General features: G+C 34.8%; 1 protein-coding gene and 1 long non-coding RNA gene across 5 annotated transcripts in view; one reads left to right on the forward strand and one right to left on the reverse strand.

The window, feature by feature from the left end:
- Window positions 1–22012, reverse strand: part of BRWD3 (bromodomain and WD repeat domain containing 3) — a 200138-nt gene that overhangs the window by 91858 nt on the left and 86268 nt on the right. For 3 of the 4 annotated variants that reach the window (XM_035711729.2, XM_035711726.2, XM_025466273.3), the window contains exons 12-15: window positions 11206–11244; window positions 6220–6260; window positions 3499–3603; window positions 2106–2259 (exon numbers count right to left, since the gene is read on the reverse strand). In XM_035711729.2, the coding sequence (XP_035567622.1) occupies window positions 2106–2259; window positions 3499–3603; window positions 6220–6260; window positions 11206–11244 (339 nt within the window). The remainder of the gene's footprint in view (window positions 1–2105; window positions 2260–3498; window positions 3604–6219; window positions 6261–11205; window positions 11245–22012) is intronic. The other variant, XM_035711728.2, reaches the window with a different exon arrangement.
- On the forward strand, window positions 498–5058 carry LOC125754622 (uncharacterized). Its single transcript, XR_007409341.1, has 2 exons — window positions 498–532; window positions 4945–5058. It is a non-coding gene; the product is annotated as an uncharacterized LOC125754622 (long non-coding RNA).

Here is a 22012-nt window from a genome sequence, read left to right on the forward strand (position 1 = left end):
CTTTTGATGTACTTTTACCCTCTTCCAATAAGGACCTCCAAACTCCCTCACATATGTAATTAATCAAATATTTATTGATATCCTACATATTGAGGCAAAATTTTCTTATTGTTTAATAAGAAAATATCAAGTAGTGATAAATGTTATGCTGAAAATAAAGCAAGGTGACAGAATAAGACAAAGACTGCAAGACTACTCTAGATTATTCTATCAGGGAAAGCCTTGTCAAGGAGGTGACATTTAGGCTGAGATCTGGGTGATTTCTACCTATCTTTCAAATCTTAACCCAAATTTAACTTCCTTAGGAAGTATCTGATCCTATTTTGACCAGAATCAAATAGGTTTATACCAGGTTTGGTCACCCTATTAGAAACTTGCATTATATTTTACACTTCTCTTTCTGATCATTTAATTAATTTTTGTGTGGTTTGTTTTTTCCTAATAAGCTGTAAATTCTAAGATGATGGGGACTCTCTAATTTACTATTTATTCCTAACAGCAAACCCCGCTGAAGGCACACAGAAGATGTTTAGTAAGTATTTGCTGAGTGGAAGAACTTTACACCACACTAAGACCCTCAAAAAAACAAACTGTTAACACAGAAAAGATAAGTATCAAAACTAAGTAGATTTGACTGTTACAAGGACTAAAGATAAAAATAGTCAGTTCTAAATTTTTTCAGTAAAATTCACTGAAAACAGATGACCTATGAGTCAACCCATGGGAAGAGTATCACTAAAGAAAATTCTAAATTGAGGTACTTATTAAGACAGAATTTTACACAGATCTATAAAACCAGAGGCTATGACATGAACTTTGTGATTTTTAGAGATATAGACTTGTGCAATATTGTAGTCAATAGCCACATGTGGCTATTAAGCATCCAAAATGTGGCTACTCCAAATTGAGATGTTGTAAGTGTAAAATACACACTAGATTTCAAATATTTAGTATTTTGAAAATGTGAGATATTTAATAATTTTTATATTAATTACATGTTGAAATGCTACTATTTTGGATATACTGGTTAAATGAAATGTATTATAAAATTAATTTCACCTGTTGTGCTTTACTTTTTCTGTTGTGGTTGCTAGAAAAATTAGTATTACATATATGGCTCATATTATATTTCTATTAGAGCATGTCGCATGAACAAACATTTCCTATTAAAGATTCAAGCAAATATTATAGATTTTCCTATACAGATTAACAGAAACTTAGATCAAAGAATAGGGAAAGGCAGAAGGAGATAAAGAACTGGTTAAACAGATAAAAAAAGAATCTAAAACTCCACTAACACAGTGTTAGGATTTCATTTAGGAAAGAGAATTAGAGGTATATGGAAATCCTCCCAAAATTAAACAAATCTTTAGATACCTCAGAGGTTATAGATAAGATTATCTCACATGGAGTAAAATAAGGATGATACCATGGTATACTACAAAGTCAAATGAGTTATGAGAATTGGATTCTAGTCCTAATCACTTACTATTTTGCAAATCATATGGCAATCACTTGGCCCTTGTCCCTAAAGTATTTATGAAGTGATAATTGAAGCAGTTAGGCTTCAGCAGATAAGGCTTTTAAGTGGCATTTAACCTGAAATTTACATGATAAACCAAAAACCAACCCCACCCATGTTGATTTCTGCTATTAATCCTATCAGCTTTTCAGGTCACAAATATTACAGCCTTTTACTACAACAAATTCATTTTTTAAAAGAAGAAAAGCCCCCTTTTCCTGCTTCTTGCATAAACAAATCCCTGAAAGTAGAATAAAAAAGGATTCTCTTGTCAAAATATAGTTATACACCTAAAACAATAATAACAAAAATCCCAACTCATGCTAAAAACAAAATAACTTACATTGATTGCATGTAAGTTAGATAAGTATCAGACTTCAAAAGAATCTTGAAAAGTTTTTGAACCTGCTTTAGCAGCTATACCAATGTGCCCTCCTTATTTTGCAAATATGTCAACAAAGGTGACTCAAATAATTACTGATCCAAGGGATAGTAAGTCAGAGAAAATAAACTAAAATTTAAATTTCCTGTCTTCCACAATAATGCCCTTATTGATCATTTTATTAATTCCAAAAATACTTACAGATAAAGTATGAAGAAGTTGCCCTGTGATAGAATTCCATACTTTCAAAAGGAAATTGTTCACTGCAGTAATAACTGTGGTGTCATAGCGATCCCAGGCTACCATAGTCACCTTAAGTTTAGTGACCTTGTCTTCTCCACATGGCAAATTATTCCTAAATAAAATAATTTGCAGTATTCATACTTTGTAAATTATTAACAAAACAGCAAATTATGAAAAAAATCCAGTAGCTTGCAAATTTTTAGAAAAAAAAATACTAGACCATTTCAAAAAAAATACTAAACTATAATTTTCAGTGCTCACAAAATAAAATAATAAAGTACCTAAATAGGGCAATACCCATAAGCTTATTGTAGGGAGACAAAAGACACAAAATGACAAATAACTTTGTAGTTAGTTACTAACACAAGAACAACAACAAAAAAATGAAGCTAGAAAAAAATCTACAAATTCCTTGAAAAATAAAATATAAGGTCATGTTTGCTTCAAGAAAGTGCAAAGAAATATATAATAGACACTTTATTCCCTTAAATTTTTAAATTAATAAGTCTTATAATAGAGCAGTAAAAAATTCAATAACTTTTGATTTAGTTTAATATAATATGAATAGCTGGCTAGGACTATAACATCAGTTCTATATTGTCATTAATGGGAAAATAATTAGTTACAGGGCCTTAGCCGACAGAAACTGTAATGTCCTAAAGATGTAATTATATATCTTCCAATCAACAGGAAATATAATGAAACAGAATGCTGATTAAGTGTACTTATAATGTTGAGTAGGAATGCTAACAATATGAAACATCATAAAGGTAACCTCAATAAGACAGAGAGATAGCTAAAATTATGATGACATTTAATAGGGAAAACCCTCAAAGTTGAAAGTAGTATAATAAATATAAAAAAATGACCTATAAAGGGATGCCTGGGTGGCTCAGTGGTTGAGCATTTGCCTTGGGCTGAGGGCATGATCATGGAGTCCCAGGATCAAGTCCCACATGGGGCTCCCCATGGGGAGCCTGCTTCTCCCTCTGCCTGGGTCTCTGCCTCTCTCTCTGTATTTTTCATAAATAAATAAATAAAATCTTTTTAAAAAATGACCTATAGAAAAATAAGGCAGGAAATAATCCTGTGGGCATTCGTAGAGTAGAGATCTTTGGGTCACAAGAGACCAGAATTTGGAATGATTCAGCAATGTTTCTATCATCCAGTAATCAACAAGCAAAAGACAATTTACTTAGAGACTAAATACAGATGCAAACTTCAGAACTACCAATGAACCCCAAACTATTTACTAATCTGAAAATATATTTTCATTATGAAATATAATTCAGTAAATCAAAAGATACTATACCATATGAGAAGCACTGAAATATCTAACATCCAATCTTACCCAGTCATTTTAGTAGCCATGTCTAGCACTATACTCTTCCATTCTTGTTGCTGATATTGCCAAATTCTTGCTGTTCCATCTCTACTTCCACTAACAAATCTTAAACTGCAAAGAAAGGTTAAAATACCCTTACTACTTTTTTCCAAACTAGAAATCACTTTTTTTTCTAAGAAAGTAATACATTCATCCCCATATACTACTGGGGGGAATGAAAAGTATATACTTTGGAAAACAGTTTGGTAGTTCATCAAAATGATAAACAGAGTCACCATATAATTCAACAATTCTCCTCCCAGCTATAAATCCAAGAGAAATGAAATGTAAGTCCACATAAAAACCTATACACAAATAACCATGGCATTATCCATCACAAGTCAAAAAGTGGTAACAATCCAAATGTCCATCAACTAAAAGGGATAAACAAATTGTGGTATTTATACATCCAAATATTATTCAGCAATAAAAAGAAATGACATAATGATACATACTGCAACATGATTGAATCTTGAAAACATTACATTAAGTGAAATAAGTTGGTCACAAAAGACCACATATTGTATAATTCAATTTATATAAAATTTCCAGAATGGGCAAATCTATAGACATAAAAACTGGATTAAAGGCTGCCCAGGGTTAAGGGTAGAGGTATAAAGATATTGGAGATTGATAGCTAAAGAGTATAGGAATTCTTTTTGGGGTGCTAAAAATGTTCTAAAATTGATTGTGGTAAAGGTTGCACAACCCTGTGAATATGCTAAAAACCACTGAAGTTATGTTATGTGCATTATATCTCAATAAAACTTACAAAAATACATTCATTCACCCATATTTCTATCACTGTTCATACTTTCATTTCTATTCCACCTGACTTTATTAAAGACATGTATATATACTTATATATTACCCCCTTCAGGAAACAGAATTGTACTACACATAATGTTTTATTATGTTTTTCTCTAAGTGTTATTTTATAGATCTCTAGGTTTATAAATTTAAAACTACTGTCTGAATAAGTATGGAACTATATGGATATATTGAAATTTATTTAATCAACCCCCTAAAGATAAATATTTAAACTATTTCCATTCATCACCATTATAAATAGTTTTGTGATGAGTATCTCTATACATATCTTTGTACAACCTTATATATATCTTTGCTCAGTCAAATGGTCGGCACATTTTTAAAGCTTTTGATGAATTATTTCCCTGAAAAGTTTTTTTTTTTAACACCTTACAGTCTCTTCAAAAGTTATGGGAGAGTGAGTGCCCATTTTCCCTAAACCCTTGGCAATACTGGGTGCTGACATTCTTCATTATCTTGTTATTCTGAAAGAAAAACATGTTACTCTTAATTTAAACTGTATCTTTAATTATTAGTAAAACTGGATATCCTTTGTTTATTGTCCACATAAATAATGAAGATAAAATTGTGTTTCTCTTTTAGGGAAAAGGCAAGGAATTAAAAACTTCAGATTCCTCTAGCATGAAAGAATCATAGCTGTACAAACCTTCAAGTGTATAACTCAGTACAGTGCAATAAATCAACCTCAAAAAATTATCTGAAGGTTTTCTCATTCCTAATATAAACTTCACTCTATGTGGACCATCATTATTTACTCTCGCATTTAATAAAGATGAACAAATTCATCATAGCAATCACCCACTGTCTGAAAAATATTTAAAAATAAAACATGGTCAAATTTTTTTTATTAAATTAAATTAAATTAAAACATGGTCACCCACATAAAAGTCCTTATAGAAATATCTGGATAAACATTTATGTTAAGTGCTTACATTTTTAAATCTATTCTAGGTCAATTTTAGACCAGGGCAAAAGATTATCATCTTTTGGGGATCAAACATTTGAGAGGGGGTACACAAATACTTGTATATAATTTCTAAGTTTATAGACATAGGAAATATGTATCATATGAGGAGAGACAATAAGTAATACAGATGTTTAGAGGAAGACAATATGGCTAAAATATGCAGCAGTCAGAAAAGGCTTCAGGTAGAACATGAACCTTAAAAGGAAGATAGGACTTAGAAAGGAACAGAAAGGGACTGGTGGGAGGAGAAAAATAGAGTAAAGGAGAGTAGAAGCTAGAGGGAAGCTGTGAGAGGGAAAGAGGAGTGAGGGGGTAATATTTCGGGGTAAGAATGGTATGAGCTAAAATATAAGCAAATAAATGAATGAGAGAAAAAATATGGAATGTAACAGGAACAATGATTGAGTCACTTAGGCTAAATGTAAAGATTTATATGGGGAGTAGTAAATGAGAAAAGAATGTAGGTCTAAGTCAAGTTTTAGAAAGTTCTGAATTCGAGCCTGACATTTGATTTCTATTTTTTATAGACAAAGAGGAAATACTAAAGATTTCTAAACAGAGCAATGTAAATCTGGCAGAAATGGACAGGATAGATTTAGAAAGGAGAAGAAAACTCAAGGTAATGGGTCAAATAATAGAATCATTTGCTAAAGTGAGTGAAAATAGAAATAGAAAAAAGTAAACAAAAAAGAAGTCATTCAGAAAGAAGAACTGACAAAGTATGGCTACTAATTGGATAGGAGTTTAAAAGACATGAGGTAAGGATGTCATCAAAAATAGACAAGGGCTTTCAGCTAAATAAAGTAATACAGTAGAGGGAGCTACTGCTGAAGGAATAGAAGTAAAATACGTCAAACATCTGTTTACACAGATATGTACTACATAGTTACCTGTCTCCATTGTTACAGAACTGAACAGCAACAACTTTGTCCTAAGACATAAAACAACAGATTTTTGGTTAGAGTTAGTTTATTTGTAAGATGAATGAAGTATTCTTCCCTTAAAATTCACAAGCAAAAGCATCATGGAGTAGGTTTTTTAATGCTGTAATTTTCTTGGAAAAAACTCCAATTTTCTTTAAAAAAAAAAAAGAAGGCTAAAACAATTGATTAACTGATGAGGAATACTTATCAGCAGTAAATTGAAACAAACCAAACATAAGCAAACCTGTTTTTAAATTATAATCTCAAGAAACATTTTTGAATAGATATTAGTTTTTATGTGCCCCATAATAAGACAGCACACTAACCTAAAATGAGACATTAAAGTTAATTTGATAGCAGTTGAATTAAATTTCCCACTTACTATCTTTTAAATTTCAGAAAATAAATCATTTCCTATTTCTCACATGGATTATTTATTTTATATAGGGTTCATCTGTTTTTAGGTACAATAGTTTAGATACTTCTGTTTAAATCTTCGTTTATAATGATTAAACTATACTTTTATTAATATAATGTGTATTATAGTGAGAAGAATAAAATATAAGCCAGAATATGCATTTTCTTTGTCTTTATTCCTTGATAACAAAGCTAAAATGTATCCTAAAAAGTTGTACATATTTTCACAAAACAGTTACTGAACTGCATTTGAATTTTTAGTAAAGCTCAGATACTAAATATCTTTTTATTTAATTATTTTTCATTTTAAAAAATTATTAAACTGTCTTAATATGTTTGGCGGTATCCATGATTCACACTGCTCAATGATTTCACTATAGTATTTATCTGAGAGATTCTGTATTCTCACTGCCAGTTGCAATAACTGGTTTTAGATGTTCTGAAAGTACATCTTATTTTTGATGACTAACAGTAGCCACTGACTTCAACAGGGAGTATTTAGGTTTTCTGACTTTCTCTTAGCTGGACCCTGGGGAAAAAAAAAAAAAACACAAAACTCTACTAATCAATTTTTCTTCATCTTTCCCCCACCCAATTATTGTTCATTGTTCTACTATCTCCTACTCACTCAGCTCTCAATAAACTTGACTGCACTTGTATACATACCCTTCTTGGGTGGTAATTGTAAAGATGCCTCCTTTGCATACTCTAGTATAAATGGATTTCTCCCAATGGATAGTCTCAGATTTAGATCTTTATATATTTCCTAAGTTTTTCTTATTCACAATTTAAATAATATTCCAGGATTTTAGTATCTAGGAATAAGTAACATCAAGATAAGAGGGATCCCTGGGTGGCACAGCGGTTTGGCGCCTGCCTTTGGCCCAGGGCGCGATCCTGGAGACCCGGGATCGAATCCCACGTCGGGCTCCCGGTGCATGGAGCCTGCTTCTCCCTCTGCCTGTTTCTCTGCCCCCCCCCCTCTCTGTGTGACTATCATAAATAAGTAAAAATTAAAAAAAAAAGATAAGAGCTCAGCTTGGTTCAGTAATGATTCTTAAGTAATTGTTCAATTGTGTTTATGGGATGGGACAAAATCAGGAGGCTGTTTCCAGAAGCTCAAGAAGGTTTCTAACAGGGGTCTCTTTTACTACAAAATTCAGGAACATGATTGATTTTGTAACTCACAAAGTATCTTTTTCTATTAGTCATCATACAGGGACACTGCATATTTTTATTGATGTGCGCTAATACTACTCCAAATGAGAGGTCAATAGTAATAAAAACAGTAACTTTTAGACTTGCAAAGCTTAGTGCTTTTAATTGCTGACTATATAGCTTTGACAATGAGGTATATGAAATGCATAGTAAGCTAAAAATTAAGTACCCCCATTTGCCATAATAGTTATCTGGAGAAAAATGTAAGGAAAAGAAGAGGAAAAAGATGAAAGGTACACAGGGATATGAAAAAACATTACTGGATCCAAGCTTCCTAACAAAGAATGTAGAAATGGCTTGAGGAAAAGTTCGATTCACCAATGGCCAATCACCAATGGCTGTCACCCAGGCATAAAGCTGTTCCCTGCTGTTATTGATAATTGAGTAGGATTAGATTTCAGGAGTCTGTGATGACATTCTGAAAATAATCATACTAAAATCAACAAGCTAAATTAGTAAATTATTTTTTTCTTAAGATACACTTAATATGTCCTTTATTATTTATTGAGGTAAATTGGGCACATAGCCTTATATGTTTCAGCTGTATAATGTGATACTTTGATATCTGTATATTCTACAAAGTGATCACCACCATAAGTCTAGTTATCATCCATCACCATACAAATAAGCCCTCTCATTCATCCCCCAACACCCCCCTCTGGTAACCATGGATCTCTTTTGTTTTTGTTTGGTTTTTTCATTTGTTTAGTTATTTTAGAATACACATATAGTGAAATTATGTCACTTGCCTTTTTGCAACAAACTTTTCACTTAGAATATATTCAAGGTCTACCCATAATGTCGCAAATGGCAAGATTTCCTTATGTGTGGCTGAGTAGTATTCCACTGTGTATATATGTGTATGTGTGTGTGTGTATACCACAATTTATTTATCCATTTATCCATGGATGGACACTTAGGTTATTTCCATATCCTGGTTACTATAAATACTGCTGCAATGAACACAGGAGTGTATATATCTTCTTGAACTAGTGTTTTTGTATTTGTCAATATTCAGAAGTGGAGTATCTGGATCATATACTCGTTCTGTTTTTAATTTTTTGACAAATCTCCATACAGCTTTCCACAGGGGCTACACCGATTTACATTTACATTCCCACCAATAGTGCATAAGAGTATCCTTTTCTCCATATTGTCTCCAACACTTATTTCTTGCCTTTTTGATAATTGCCATTCTAATAGGTATGAGGTAACACCACATTGTGGTTTTCATTTGCATTTCCCTGATAATTAGTGATGTTGAACATGTTTTCATGTTCCCATTGGCCATCAGTCTATCTGCTTTAGGAAAGAGAAATGTCTTATTTAGTTCCTCCATCCATTTTTTAATTGGGTTTGTTTTTTGTTATTGAGTTATATGAGTTCTTTATATATTTTGGATATTAATCCCCTAATGGATATATTATTTGCAAATATCCTTTCCCATTTAGAAAGTTGCCTTTTTGTTTTATTGATGTTTTTCTTCACTGTGGAAGGAGCCTCGGTGTCCATCGAAAGATGAGTGGATAAAGAAGATGTGGTTTATGTATACAATGGAATATTACTCAGCCATTAGAAATGACAAGTACCCACCATTTGCTTCAACGTGGATGGAACTGGAGGGTATTATGCTGAGTGAAGTAAGTCAATCGGAGAAGGACAAACATTATATGTTCTCATTCATTTGGGGAATATAAATAATAGCAGTAGTCTTTTAATAAGAAGTAGTCCCACTTGTTGGGTCACTAAGACCAATGCCAAGGACCTTACCACTGCCAGGGAAGATCATCAAAAAGATGTATCCACAAATTGACCTGTGAGCTGGATCCCAGAGATTAGAGGCTCCTTACCCACTTCTCTATCCTTGCTATATGAGTTCCACTTGCCTTTCCCTCTCCCAAAAGCTGCTCTAACAACATAGCCTTGAGACGATGATGTGGTATGGAGAACATCTAAACAGTATACTTGAATGAACCCAGGTAAGGCTTCTTTATAAACTTTTAAGAAGTTACTGGCAGGCACAAGGATCCATTCATCTTGCTGACACCCAAAACAACCCTCAGGTGTAAGTTCCCTTTGCTTATTAAAACTGCCACCTACCAACCCAGAGTGTCCTACCTCTTTCTTTGGACTTTCCCTGACATCTGGGTACAAGGGCCAGTTTCAGATTATATCTGAAAGCACCCAAGAGAGCTATAAACTGACAATTGGCAAGCCAGCCCAGAAACCAAAGAAATGCGCCTTGGGAATGAGGAATCCACAGGAGAAATCCCAAATTAGCTATCAACTTCTGTAAGGAAGGGTGGCTTGTATGTTAGATACTTGTGGACTATTACATGAATATGGGGACATACAGAAAATATCAGCCAGTCTAATGTGTTTGTTAGAGGAAATGCACATACCACACTGAGGCAAGAGAAGGGAAACAAAGTTGCTACTGTGGGCCTCAAATGTGGATAGTCCAGTTGGCCATGGATGCCCAACTACAGGCTGAAGCTCAAGTTAGAAAGTTAGAAGAGCTGAGGTTAGAAAAGTATCTACGAGCATCCACTACTCTGCTAGCTCTGGGGCTGGTAGACAAGATGGAAGAGCAAAATAATAGAGACCTTAGTGTCCTGTTTTGCAAATCAAGGAGGATGCAAGCTGCTATGTATTAAGATATGAGAACTTATGAGAAAGCCTGATTAGGATGTTAAGAGGTGGAATCTTAGAGAAAATGATGAAAATGACAAGGAAAATGTTGTGGTAACTGATGAGGAAACAGCCAAAATGCCCCGTTCCTTCTGACCCCTAATTTTAAATACCAATTACCTCAAAACTCCTAGGAGAAAACTTGCATCTTTCTCTGTCCTTTCAAGTTTATATATCTTATTATGTCTTTGAAATATAAATACCCCTGGGGATAACCACAACATTGCCAGAAAAAAAAGTGGTGATCTTTTAAGAATACAGCTATAGTTCTCTTGTCCATTGTATTATAATGAACTCTCATCAAATCAAGTGATCAGTTTTTAAGTTTTCTGTCATTTGCAGTTACTGTTTTGCTCTGATGCTTTGAAAAAAGTATTCCTACAAATGTGCCTCATATTTAAGAACACTCATGCAAAAGACTTTGACTAGTTTCTGATAAATAAGATATAATTGCCTTTATGTTGGAGAGATAATTATGAACATTTCAAGTACTCCCCCAAAGCTACGTGCATAGCCCCACAATACGTAATAGAATGGTAGCTGGGGACCTATCCCTGTTCACCTCTCCCACATCAGCAAAATGGGCCCATTGCATTGATAATACAGTGTTAACATGTAAAGATTTACCTCTGCTGCAGGACACCTGCAGGCTTTGCTCAGGAACATCTGTGAGGAAGAAGATGGGCAATGAACCCAAAGAAAATTAAAGGCTCAAATACTGCCATAAGGTTTTGGGTGTCATCTGGTCAGCTAAGACTCATAAAGCTGTAACCGAACAGGTGCAAGTCTATCCAACTTCTAAGAATGGGAAAGAGGTGTCGTCCTTTATAGGGATTTTGGGGTTTTGGAAGACTTCTAATCTACACCTGGCACAATACTCCCATTCCTCATGCTGCCTGGTAAAGAAAGGGCATATATGGGACTGGGGACAACAGCAGTGTGCTGCCTTTGAGAAAGCAAAAATAACAAAAGAGGAGAATGCCCCTGGGATTTTGATTCCAGCTCTGGAAGGGGGCAAAACCCCAATATACCCCATAGAGCAACAGCTCCTAGCAATGTACATCGTGCTCTTCCAGATAAAGCATCTCATACAGCAGCCAGTACAGCAGCTAGTGTACTGAGTGGTTTCAGTACACTAGTGGTCTGGCTGCCAATCACTCTTGAGCCCAGGCCAATAACTCTTTGGCACTGATAATTAGATTATTCTAAAGGGATTAAGTTTATGGCTTGAACAATAGGAAGCTGATTATTAAAAAGTCCTTGTGGGGTCAAGATATATATAAAATGACATTTGGGTCCATCTGTAAGAGCCTGAAATGATTCTCAACTGTTTTTCATGTCCCAGTTCTTAAGACACTGACATTCCCCTAGCAATCAGGAAGCTGGTGCCCTAGTTGGGAATGAGCCCTAGCTACTGACCCTTCAGTAGTGTAGGCAGAATGGGTGCATTAAAAAAGAGTGGAACCCACAATGCCTAAGTAGGATGGTATATTGCCAAGGATGCTGGACTGCTCTCAGAGTACAATGCATTGGTTAATGTAGTAACAGCATGTTGTGTGTTCTAAACAACACCAAAGGGAACTGCCAAAAGAATCAAGCCATCTACTGGAGTTCCCAACCTATGAGAAATTGGCAAATTGCCCCTATTAAAGGGTTTTAAATATGCCTTGGTTTATAGAGACACTGCATCTGGCTTAAACCATGCTTTTCCCTGCCACCCTACAAAACAGGCTGTAACATTAAGGGCTTAAAAAACTGAATATCATGTATGAATATCCTCATCAAACACATAATTATCAGAGGTCACATTTCAAAGACCATGATGTGCAAGACTGAACATAAAATGTGACATTAAATAAAGGTTCTATCTCCCCTATAACCCACAAGCAGTAGCATTGGTAGAAAGGAAAATGGAATATTAAAACAGCATATTAAATAATAGGCAAAACTACCTTGGCCAACTGGGCAAAAGTACTGTCTGAGGCTTTAATATATTTAAATGACCAAATAGTAGGGTCTATTGCCCCATATACTAGACCAGGGTTCCCTGCCCAGGCACCCAATACTGTAAAGATATAGAAGTTTCTGGAAACAGCCATTGCCCCAATTCTTACAGTGGATCAAAACTGTGAGACTATGGAAAATCTATACTGTGGAAAACACCAAGCCCCATCATTCCTGTAAAATGAATTATCTACTAGAATTTACAATACAGTATCCCACCAAGACAGGTGAGTTCCTTCATACCCCTGGGTGAAGAACTACTCAATCTCAACTAAGATAACCTTATCTTGCTGTACACTGGAACTGTTAAAATGCACTATACTATACCTGAAATGAAACACGCACCACTAAAAGAAGGGAGAAAATAGGGGTCCTGATAATTTCATATCCTGACCCCACCTCATCTACTCACACCTGACAGTGCTGCCTCCCCTGGCCAACATGTATGGTATGTACAACCAGGTCAAGTTTCTAAAGGTGTTAACTTCCCTCTCCCTCAAATTCAGGAGAAATGTCTGGTTTTTCTACTAATAAGACTATTTTGCCACTGTCTTTATTCCCTCCATTGGCTTAGATTTAGAAGACATTAAAATAGCAAATGTGAAGCCCTTAATAAATTCAATCAGCAAGCATGATTGAATGATAGCAGTAAGAGCTGTCCTTACTGAACACTGAAATGTCTCTGGTAAGCTGTACATATTTCTTACAAAGCTGTACTCCAAAATAAAATAGCCTTAGACATTATTACTGCTTCACAAGGAGGTACCTGTGCCATTACCCAAACACAATGTTGTATGTTCACTCCAATGAATCTGCTAATGCATCATCTTTATCAAATCACAAGGAATACAAGTGAATATCATGTCCTTTGTAAGCCAATCCCTAACATGGGAGACTTAATCAGTGGCTCAGATCAAGGGCTCTTATAAAAAAAGTTGTCACTGATTTTGTAATAATTTTCTTTTTTTAAAAGATTTTATTCACTTATTCATAGAGACACAGAGAGAGAGAGAGAGAGGCCGAGACACAGGCAGAGGGAGAAGCAGGCTCCATGCAGGGAGCCTGATGTGGGACTCGATCCCGGGTCTCCGGGATCACGCCCTGGACTGAAGTCAGCGCTAAACCACTGAGCCACCCAGGCTGCCCTGTAATCATTTTCTTAATCTGGGTTTCCTTTTACACAGACCTGTATTGTTGCTGTGGCATTAGCCTCCAATGCAGTCAGTCATCAAAGGAGCCACCTCCATGCTAATAAAATCCCTTGCTGAACACTTAGAGACCATATCACAAGAAGGGGGCACATGAGATTATAAAAACTGGTCATGAATGGTGGAATGTTGGGGAAGATCATTTAGAAGATGTGACCACCAGCTGACTGTGATCTGGACCCCAGGCAATCAAAGGCTCCTTACCTCCCAGCTTGGAATATGGGTCCCTCTTGCCTTTCCTACTCCCAAAGCTTTGAGGTAATGATGTGCTACTGAGAATACCTGCACAACTTGACTGGACCTTGTTAAGGCCTCTTGATAAACTTTTAAATTTGGTGGGTGGCCATGGGGATCTATTTGTCTTGCTGCCACCCAAGACTTGGGTCATATATAAGTTCCTTTAACTTATGAAAACTGTCACCTATCAACCTGTAATGCCCTGCCTCTTTCTTTCCTTGTCCTCTGAGTATAGGGACCAGTTTCAGATTACACTCAATAAGCTCCTGAGAGGGTCATAAACTGCCAATTGCTTATGCTTTCTTCAGCAATTTTGATTTCATACTCAAGTAGGTCTTCCTTTCAAGTTAATTTTGGTGTATCGTGTAAGACACTGGTCTTGAGTTTCATTCTTTTGCATGTGGCTATCTAGTTTTCCCAACACTGCTTATTGAAGAAACTACTATTTTCACATTGTATATTCTTGGCTCCTTCACTGTAAATTAATGGACCATATATGTGCGGGTTTATTTCTGGGTTCTTTATTCAGTTCCATGATCTATTTGTCTGTTTTACTGCCAACACCATACTGTTTTGATTACTAGAAGTTTGTAGTATAGCTTAAAATCAGGAAGTGGGATGCCTCCAGCTTTGTTCTCCTTTCTCAAATCTGTGTTGGCTATTTGTGGTCTTTTTTGGTTCTTACAAATTTTAGAACTATCTCTTCCAATACTGAAAAATGCCACTGGGATTTTGATAAGGATTGCATATAATCTCTAGATTGCTTTGGACAGCCTGGACATGATACTGATTCTTACAATCCATGAACATGGAATATCTTTCCATTTATTTATCCTCTTCAATTTCCTTTATCAGTTCTGGTTTTCAGTGTGCAGATCTTGATTTCCTTGGTTAAATTTATTTCCAGGTATGTCCATCTTTTGCTGCAACTATAAATGGGATGGTTTTCTTAGTATATTCATTTGGATAGTCCAATCTCAGTGTACAGAAAAACAAAAGATTTATATATATTGATTTTCTATCCTGCAACTTTACGAAATATGAGTTCTAATAGTTTTTTTTAGTGGAATCTTTAGGGTTTTCTATATATAGAATTATGTTATCTGCAAATAGTTAGTTTTACTTCTTCCTTTCCAAATTGGATGCCTTTTCTTTCTTCTTTCTTTCTTTCTTTCTTTCTTTCTTTCTTTCTTTCTTTCTTCTTTCTTTCTTTCTTTCTTTCTTTCTTTCTTTCTTTCTTTCTTTCATTTTTTTACATGGCTAATTACTATGGATAGGACTTCCAATAATATGTTGAATAAAGTGGCAAAAATGGGCACCCTGGTTTTTTTTCATGATCTTAGAGAGAAGCTTTCACCTTTTCACCACTAAGTATGATGTTAGCTGTGAATTAGTCACATATCACCTCACTATATTCAGATACATTCCCCCCATCCCACTTCATTGAGATTTTATCATAAATGAATGTGGAATATTGTCAAATACTTTTTTTACATCTGTTGAGATGATAATATAACTTTCATCCTTCATTTTGGTAATGTAGTGTATCACGTAGGTTGATTTGCAGGTGTTGAATCATTCTTGCATCCTGTAAAAATCCCCACCTGATCGTGGCATATGATGCTTTGAATACATTGCTGAATTCAGTTTGCTAATATTTTGTTGAAGATTTTTGCATCTCTTACATAGGAGTAATTGGCCTATAGTTTCCTCATTTTTGGTGTCCTTGCTGATGTTTACATCAGAGATTGACCTTGTAAAAGGAGTTTGGAAGCATTCCCTCAATTTTTAGGAAGAGTATGAGGTCAGTGATTAAATCTCCTTTGAATGTTTTAGCAGTATTCAGTGAAGCCAACTGCTTCCAGACTTGTTTTTTGGATGGTTTTTGATCACTGATTCAATCTCCCTGCTAGGAATTCGTCTTTACAGATTTATTTCTATTTTTTATTATTCAGTCTTAGAAAATTGTATGGTTGAAGAACATATCCATTTCTTCTACGTTGTCCAATTTATAGGCACATAATGGTTTATACAGTCTTTTATGATTCCTTGTAGTACAAAGTGGAACTTCTCTCTTACTTCTGTTTATCAATTTGAGTCCACTCTCATTTTTTCCTGAAAGATAGCTAAACATCTGTCAACTTTATTATTTCAAAGAACTAGCTCTTAATTCTATTGATATTTTCTACTGTCATTTAGTCTCCCATTTATCTCTCTGTGATCTTTATTTCTTTCCTTCTACTAACTTTGGGCTTTTTTTCTTTTTTTTTAGTTCCTTTATGTGTAGAGTAAGATTATTTATTTCAGATTTCTCTTGTTTCTTGATATATGCCTGTATTGTTGTAACTTAGCTCTTAAAACTGCTTTTGCTATATCCTATAGTTTCGGACTGCTGTATTTCCATTTTCTTTTTTTTTTTTTTTTGTATTTCCATTTTCAATTGTCTCCAGGTACTGTTTGATTTCTTCTTTGATCTCTCAATCAATCCATTGGTTGTGCAGTAGCATCCTGTTTAATCTCCATATATCTGTGATTTCCCACCAGTTTTCTTTCTGTAATTGATTTCTTTTTCCATTTAAATTCAATTAGCCAACATAGAGTACATTAGTTTCAAATGTAGTGTTCAATAATTTATCAATTGCATATAACACCTGATGCTCATCACATCACATGCCCTCCATAATAATGCCCATTACCCAGGTATCCCACCCCCCCACCCACCTCCCCTTCAGCAACCCTCAGTTTGTTTCCCAAAGTTAAGTCTCTCATGGTTGGTCATCTCTCTAATTTCATCCCATTCAGTCTTCCCTCCCTTCCCCTGTGATCCTCTGTGCTGTTTCTTATATTCCACATGAGTGAAACCATATGATAATTGTCTTTCTCCAACTGACTTATTTCACTCAGCAGAATATCCTCCAGTTACATCCATGAGAATGTAAATGGTAAGTATTCATCTTTTTGATGGCTGAGTAATATTTTGTATAATATATATACATATATAATACAAATATTATATATATATATACATATACATATATAAAAGGTCGTCCCTAGGTGGGACAAACAAGCAGCAGCTGTGGGGAGAAACTGTTGTCTTTGGGGCTCCACAATTGGGATCTGGTGATGGGCCTTGGGGTTGCCATTGGTCAGTAGGGTCAGAAGTCAGGAAGAAGAGTGAGATATGGAGCATAGGAGACAGAACAACTGGGAGCCTTCCAGCACCTATAAGAATGTCTGTCACTGCATCTAACTGCCACAACCTTCCAAAAGGTATGGCTGTTGCTTTACTTCCTCATGCAAATTCCTCTTTTGGACTACTCTAATCTGGAACCATACAGGGAGGATATTCTAGGAAACAAGTTTTCATCTTAACCAAGTTCACACTGGACATCACAGATACCATGGAGCATGGTATGTATTTGATTCTTATCAAGAGGGGATAGATAGATAGATAGATAGATAGATAGATAGATATAGATATATTGATATATATATATATATGTATCAAGAGGATATATATATATATATTATAATCTTCTTTATCCATTCATCTGTCAGTGGACATCTGAACTCCTTCCACAGTTTGGCTATTGTGGATATTGCTACTATGAACACTGGAGTGCAGATGCCCCTTTGGATCACTACATTTGTATCTCTGGGGTAAATACCTAGCAGTGCAATTGCTGAGTAGCTCTATTTTCAACTTCTTGAGGAACCTTCTTACTGTTTTCCAGAGTGGCTATAACAGCTTCCATTTCCACGAATACTGGAAGAGGGTTCCCCTTTCTCCACATTCTTGCCAACATTTGTTTCCTGTCTTGTTAATTTTAGCCATTCTGACTGGTGTAAGGTGGTATTTCATTGTGTTTTTGATTTGTATTTCCCTGATGACAAGTGATATTGAGCATTTTTTCATGGGTCTGTTGACCATGTGTATGTATTCTAGAGAATTTGTGTTTTCTGCCCATTTCTTGACTAGATTATTTGTTCTTTTGGATGTTGAGTTTGATAAGTTCTTCACAGATCTTGGATACTAGCCCTTTATCTGGTAAGTAATTTGCAAATATATTCTCCAATTCCATAGGTTGCTGGTTAGTTTTGTTGACTGTTTCCTTTACTGTGCAGAAGCTTTTCACCTTGATGAAGTATGAATATTTCATTTTTTATTTTGATTTCTATTTTTATAGCATTGTGATAAGAAGATGGTTAATATGATTTCAATCTTTTTGGATTACTGAGACTTGTTTTGTGGTCTAAATATGATCTACCCTAGACAATGTTTCATTTGTATTCTGGTATTTTTATATGGAACAGTCTTTATGTATCTATTAGGTCCACCTGGCCTAATGTGTCCTTTAAGGCCAATAATTCCTTATTGGTTTTTTGCCTCGAAAATCTATCCGATGATGTCAGTTGTATATTAAAGTCCCCTACTATTATTTTATTGCTGTCAACTTCTCCCTTAAAATCTGTTAATTTTTTTCTATATTTAGGTGCTCCTATGTTGATTGCTTAAATATTTACAAATAATATATCCTAATGTTGGATTGGTGCCTTCATCATTTGATAATTCCCTTCTATACCTTTCATTACCATGTACATTTTAGTTTATTTTTTCTGGCATATGTATAGTTTCACAAGGGTTCCTTATTTTTCCCTTTAAAAGCTTTCACTTTTAAAAGGTTTTGTTTAAATCAAATTAGTTAACATTCAGGGTAATACTGGTTTCAGGTGGGCAATATACTGATTTACCACATCTACACAACACCCTGTGCTCATCAAAAGTACATTCCATAACCCCCATCAACAACTTAACCCATGTCACACCCATTGCCCCTCTGATAACCATCAGTTTGTTCTCTATTGCTAAGAGTCTGTTTTTATATCTGCCTCTCTATTTATTTGTTTTCCTTTGCTCCCTGCTCAGTGGAGAGCCTGCTTCTCCCTCTCCCTCTGCCCATCCTCCCCTCAGTGGGAGAGGGAGAAAGAGAATCTCAAACACATGTGCTCTCCATACTGAGCACAGAGCATGATGTAGGGATTGACCCAATACCCTGAGACTACGACCTAAGCCAAAATCAAGAGTTGGATACTTAACCCAATGAGCCACCCAGGCACCCCTGGGGGGTTAAGTGTGTTATAACTTTTTTGGATACTAAACACTTAATAGATATATAATATGTATATTATCTTCTCCCATTCCATAGCTTGCCTTTTAGGTTTGTTTATTGTTTCCCTCTATGTGCAGTAGATATATATAGATATAGATATATTTCCTTAAGATTTTATATATATATATATCTTAATATAATCCCAAAAGGTTATTTTTGCTTTGGTTTCATTTGCCCCAGGAGACTCATTATTAAGAAGGTGCTACAACCAATGTCAACCAATGTCAAACGGATTAATGCCTGTGTAATACTTTATGTTTTTTATGATTTCAGATGTTGCATTCAGGTCTTTAATCTATTCTGTATTTATTTTTCTTTTGAAAAATAAAAAAAGTGAAAGAAAAGAAAGTGGCCCAGATTCATTCTTCTTCATGTTGCTGTCCAGTTTTCCCAACACAATTTGTTGAAGAGACTGTCTTTTTCCTATTGGATATTCTTCCCTGCTTTGTCAAAGATTAATTCACCACATATTTGTGAGTTCATTTCTGGGTTATCTATTCTGTTCCATTGATCTATGTGTCTATTTCTGTACCTACACCATACTGTCTTGATCACTACAGCTTTGTAATATAGCTTAAAGTCTAGAATTGAGATGCTTCCAGCTTTGCTTTTCTTGTTCAATATTGGTTTCGCTCTTCAGGGTCTTTGTGGTCTCATACAAATTTTAGGATGGTTTGCTGCAGTTCTGTGAAAAAGGCTGTTGGTATTTTGATATGTATCATATGAAATATGTACATTGTTTTGATAATATAGACATTTCAACAACATTTGTTCTTCTGATCCATGAGCATGTGATGTCTTTCCATTTTTTTGTGTTGTCTTCCTATCTTTCATCAGTGTTGTATACTTTACAGAGTAAAAAGTCTTTCACCTATTTAGTTAGGATTGTTCCTAGGTATAAAATTAGTGATGCAACTGAAATTGAACTGATTACTTAATTTTTCCTTCTGTTGTATCATTATTGGTGTGTAGAAATGCAACAAATTTCTGTATATTGATTCTGGATCTTGTAACTGAACAAATGAATTTGTTTATCAGTTCTAGCAGTGTTTTGGTAGGGTATTGAGTTTTCTATATAGAGTATGATGTCATCTGGAAATACTGAAAGTTTGACTTCTTCCTTGCTGATTTGGATGCCTTTTATTTCTTCTTATTATTTGATTTATGTTGGGTAGGACTTCTAGTAACATGTTAAATAACAATGGTGAGAGTAAACATCCCTATCTTGTTCCTGAGTGTAAAGGAGAAGTTCTCAGTTTTTCCCATTAAAGATGATGTTAGCTGTGAGTTTCTCATATAAGACCTTTATGATGTTGAAGTATGTTTCCTCTAAACCTATTTATGTGAGAGTTCTTATCATGAATGGATGTTGGACTTTGTCAAGTGCTTCTTCTGCATCTATTGAAAAGATCATATGTTTATCTTTTCCTTTATTAATGTAGTGTATCACATTGATTTATTTATGAATATTGAACTACCCTTATAACCCAGTAAGAAATCCTATCTGATCATGGTGAATGATCTTCTCAATGTATTGTTGGATTTGGATTGCTACCATTTTATTAAGAATGTTTGCATCCATGTTCATCAGGGATATTGGCCTATAGTTCTCTTTTTTTTTAGTGGAGTCTTTACTTGGTTATGGTTCAGGGTAATGCTGGCCTCATAGAATGAATTTGGAAGTTTTCTGTCCTTTTCTATTTTTTTTGCAATAGTTTGAGAAGACTAGGTATTAATTCTTCTTTACATGTATGTTAGAATTTGCCTGTAAAGCTATCTGGCTCTGGACTTTTGTTTGTTGGGAGTTTTGGGGATGCAGTAAAAGCAGTCCTAAGAGGGAAGTTTACACCAATAAAGGTCTAACTCAAGAAACAAGAAAAATCTCAAATAAACAACCTAACCTTATACCTAAAGGAGTTAGAAAAAGAACAACAAATGAAGCCTAAAGCCAGCAGAAGTAAGCAAATAATAAAGATTAAAGCACAAAATAATGATATAGAAACTAAAAATAAAAACAAACAAACAAACAAAACACAAAAGGACAGATCAATGAAATGAGGAGCTGCTTCTATGTTCTCATTCATTTGGGGAATATAAATAATAGTGAAAGGGAATAGAAGGGAAGGGAGAAGAAATGGGTAGGAAATATCAGAAAGGGAGACAGAAAATAAAGACTCCTAACTCTGGGAAACGAACTGGGGGGTGGTGGAAGGGGAAGAGGACAGGGGGTGGGGATGAATGGGTGATGGGCACTGAGGGGGGCACTTGACGGGATGAGCACTGGGTGTTATTCTGTATGTTCGCAAATTGAACACCAATAAAAAATAAATTTATTATTAAAAAAACAAATTGATAAACCTCTATTCAGACTTATCAAAAGAAAAGAGAAAAAATGAAATAAATAAAATCAGAAATGAAAGAGGGTAAATAACAACCAACACTACAAAAACACAAACAATTATAGGAAAATATTATGAAAAACTATATGACAACAAATTAGACAATTTGGAAGAAATGGATTATTTCCTCAAAACATATAAACTGCCAAAAACTAAAATAGAAACAAATAGAAAACTTGAAGATACAAATAACCAGCAAAGAAACTGAATTAGTAATCAAAAACTCCCAACATGCAAAAGACTACTGTTCTTTGCACTTCAATTTGCATCAAAAATATTTTTCTATAGTTTCACTTTGTTTTGTTGTGTCCTTAGATCTGCCATGACTATGCAGGCAACATATTAATAAATCTTGCTTTTGTTTTTTTTAAATCCATTAACCTATTCTATGTCTCTGACTGGAGAATTTAGTCCA

The sequence above is a fragment of the Canis lupus genome, chromosome X (genome assembly GCF_003254725.2).
Source record: "Canis lupus dingo isolate Sandy chromosome X, ASM325472v2, whole genome shotgun sequence".
NCBI lineage: Eukaryota > Metazoa > Chordata > Mammalia > Carnivora > Canidae > Canis > Canis lupus.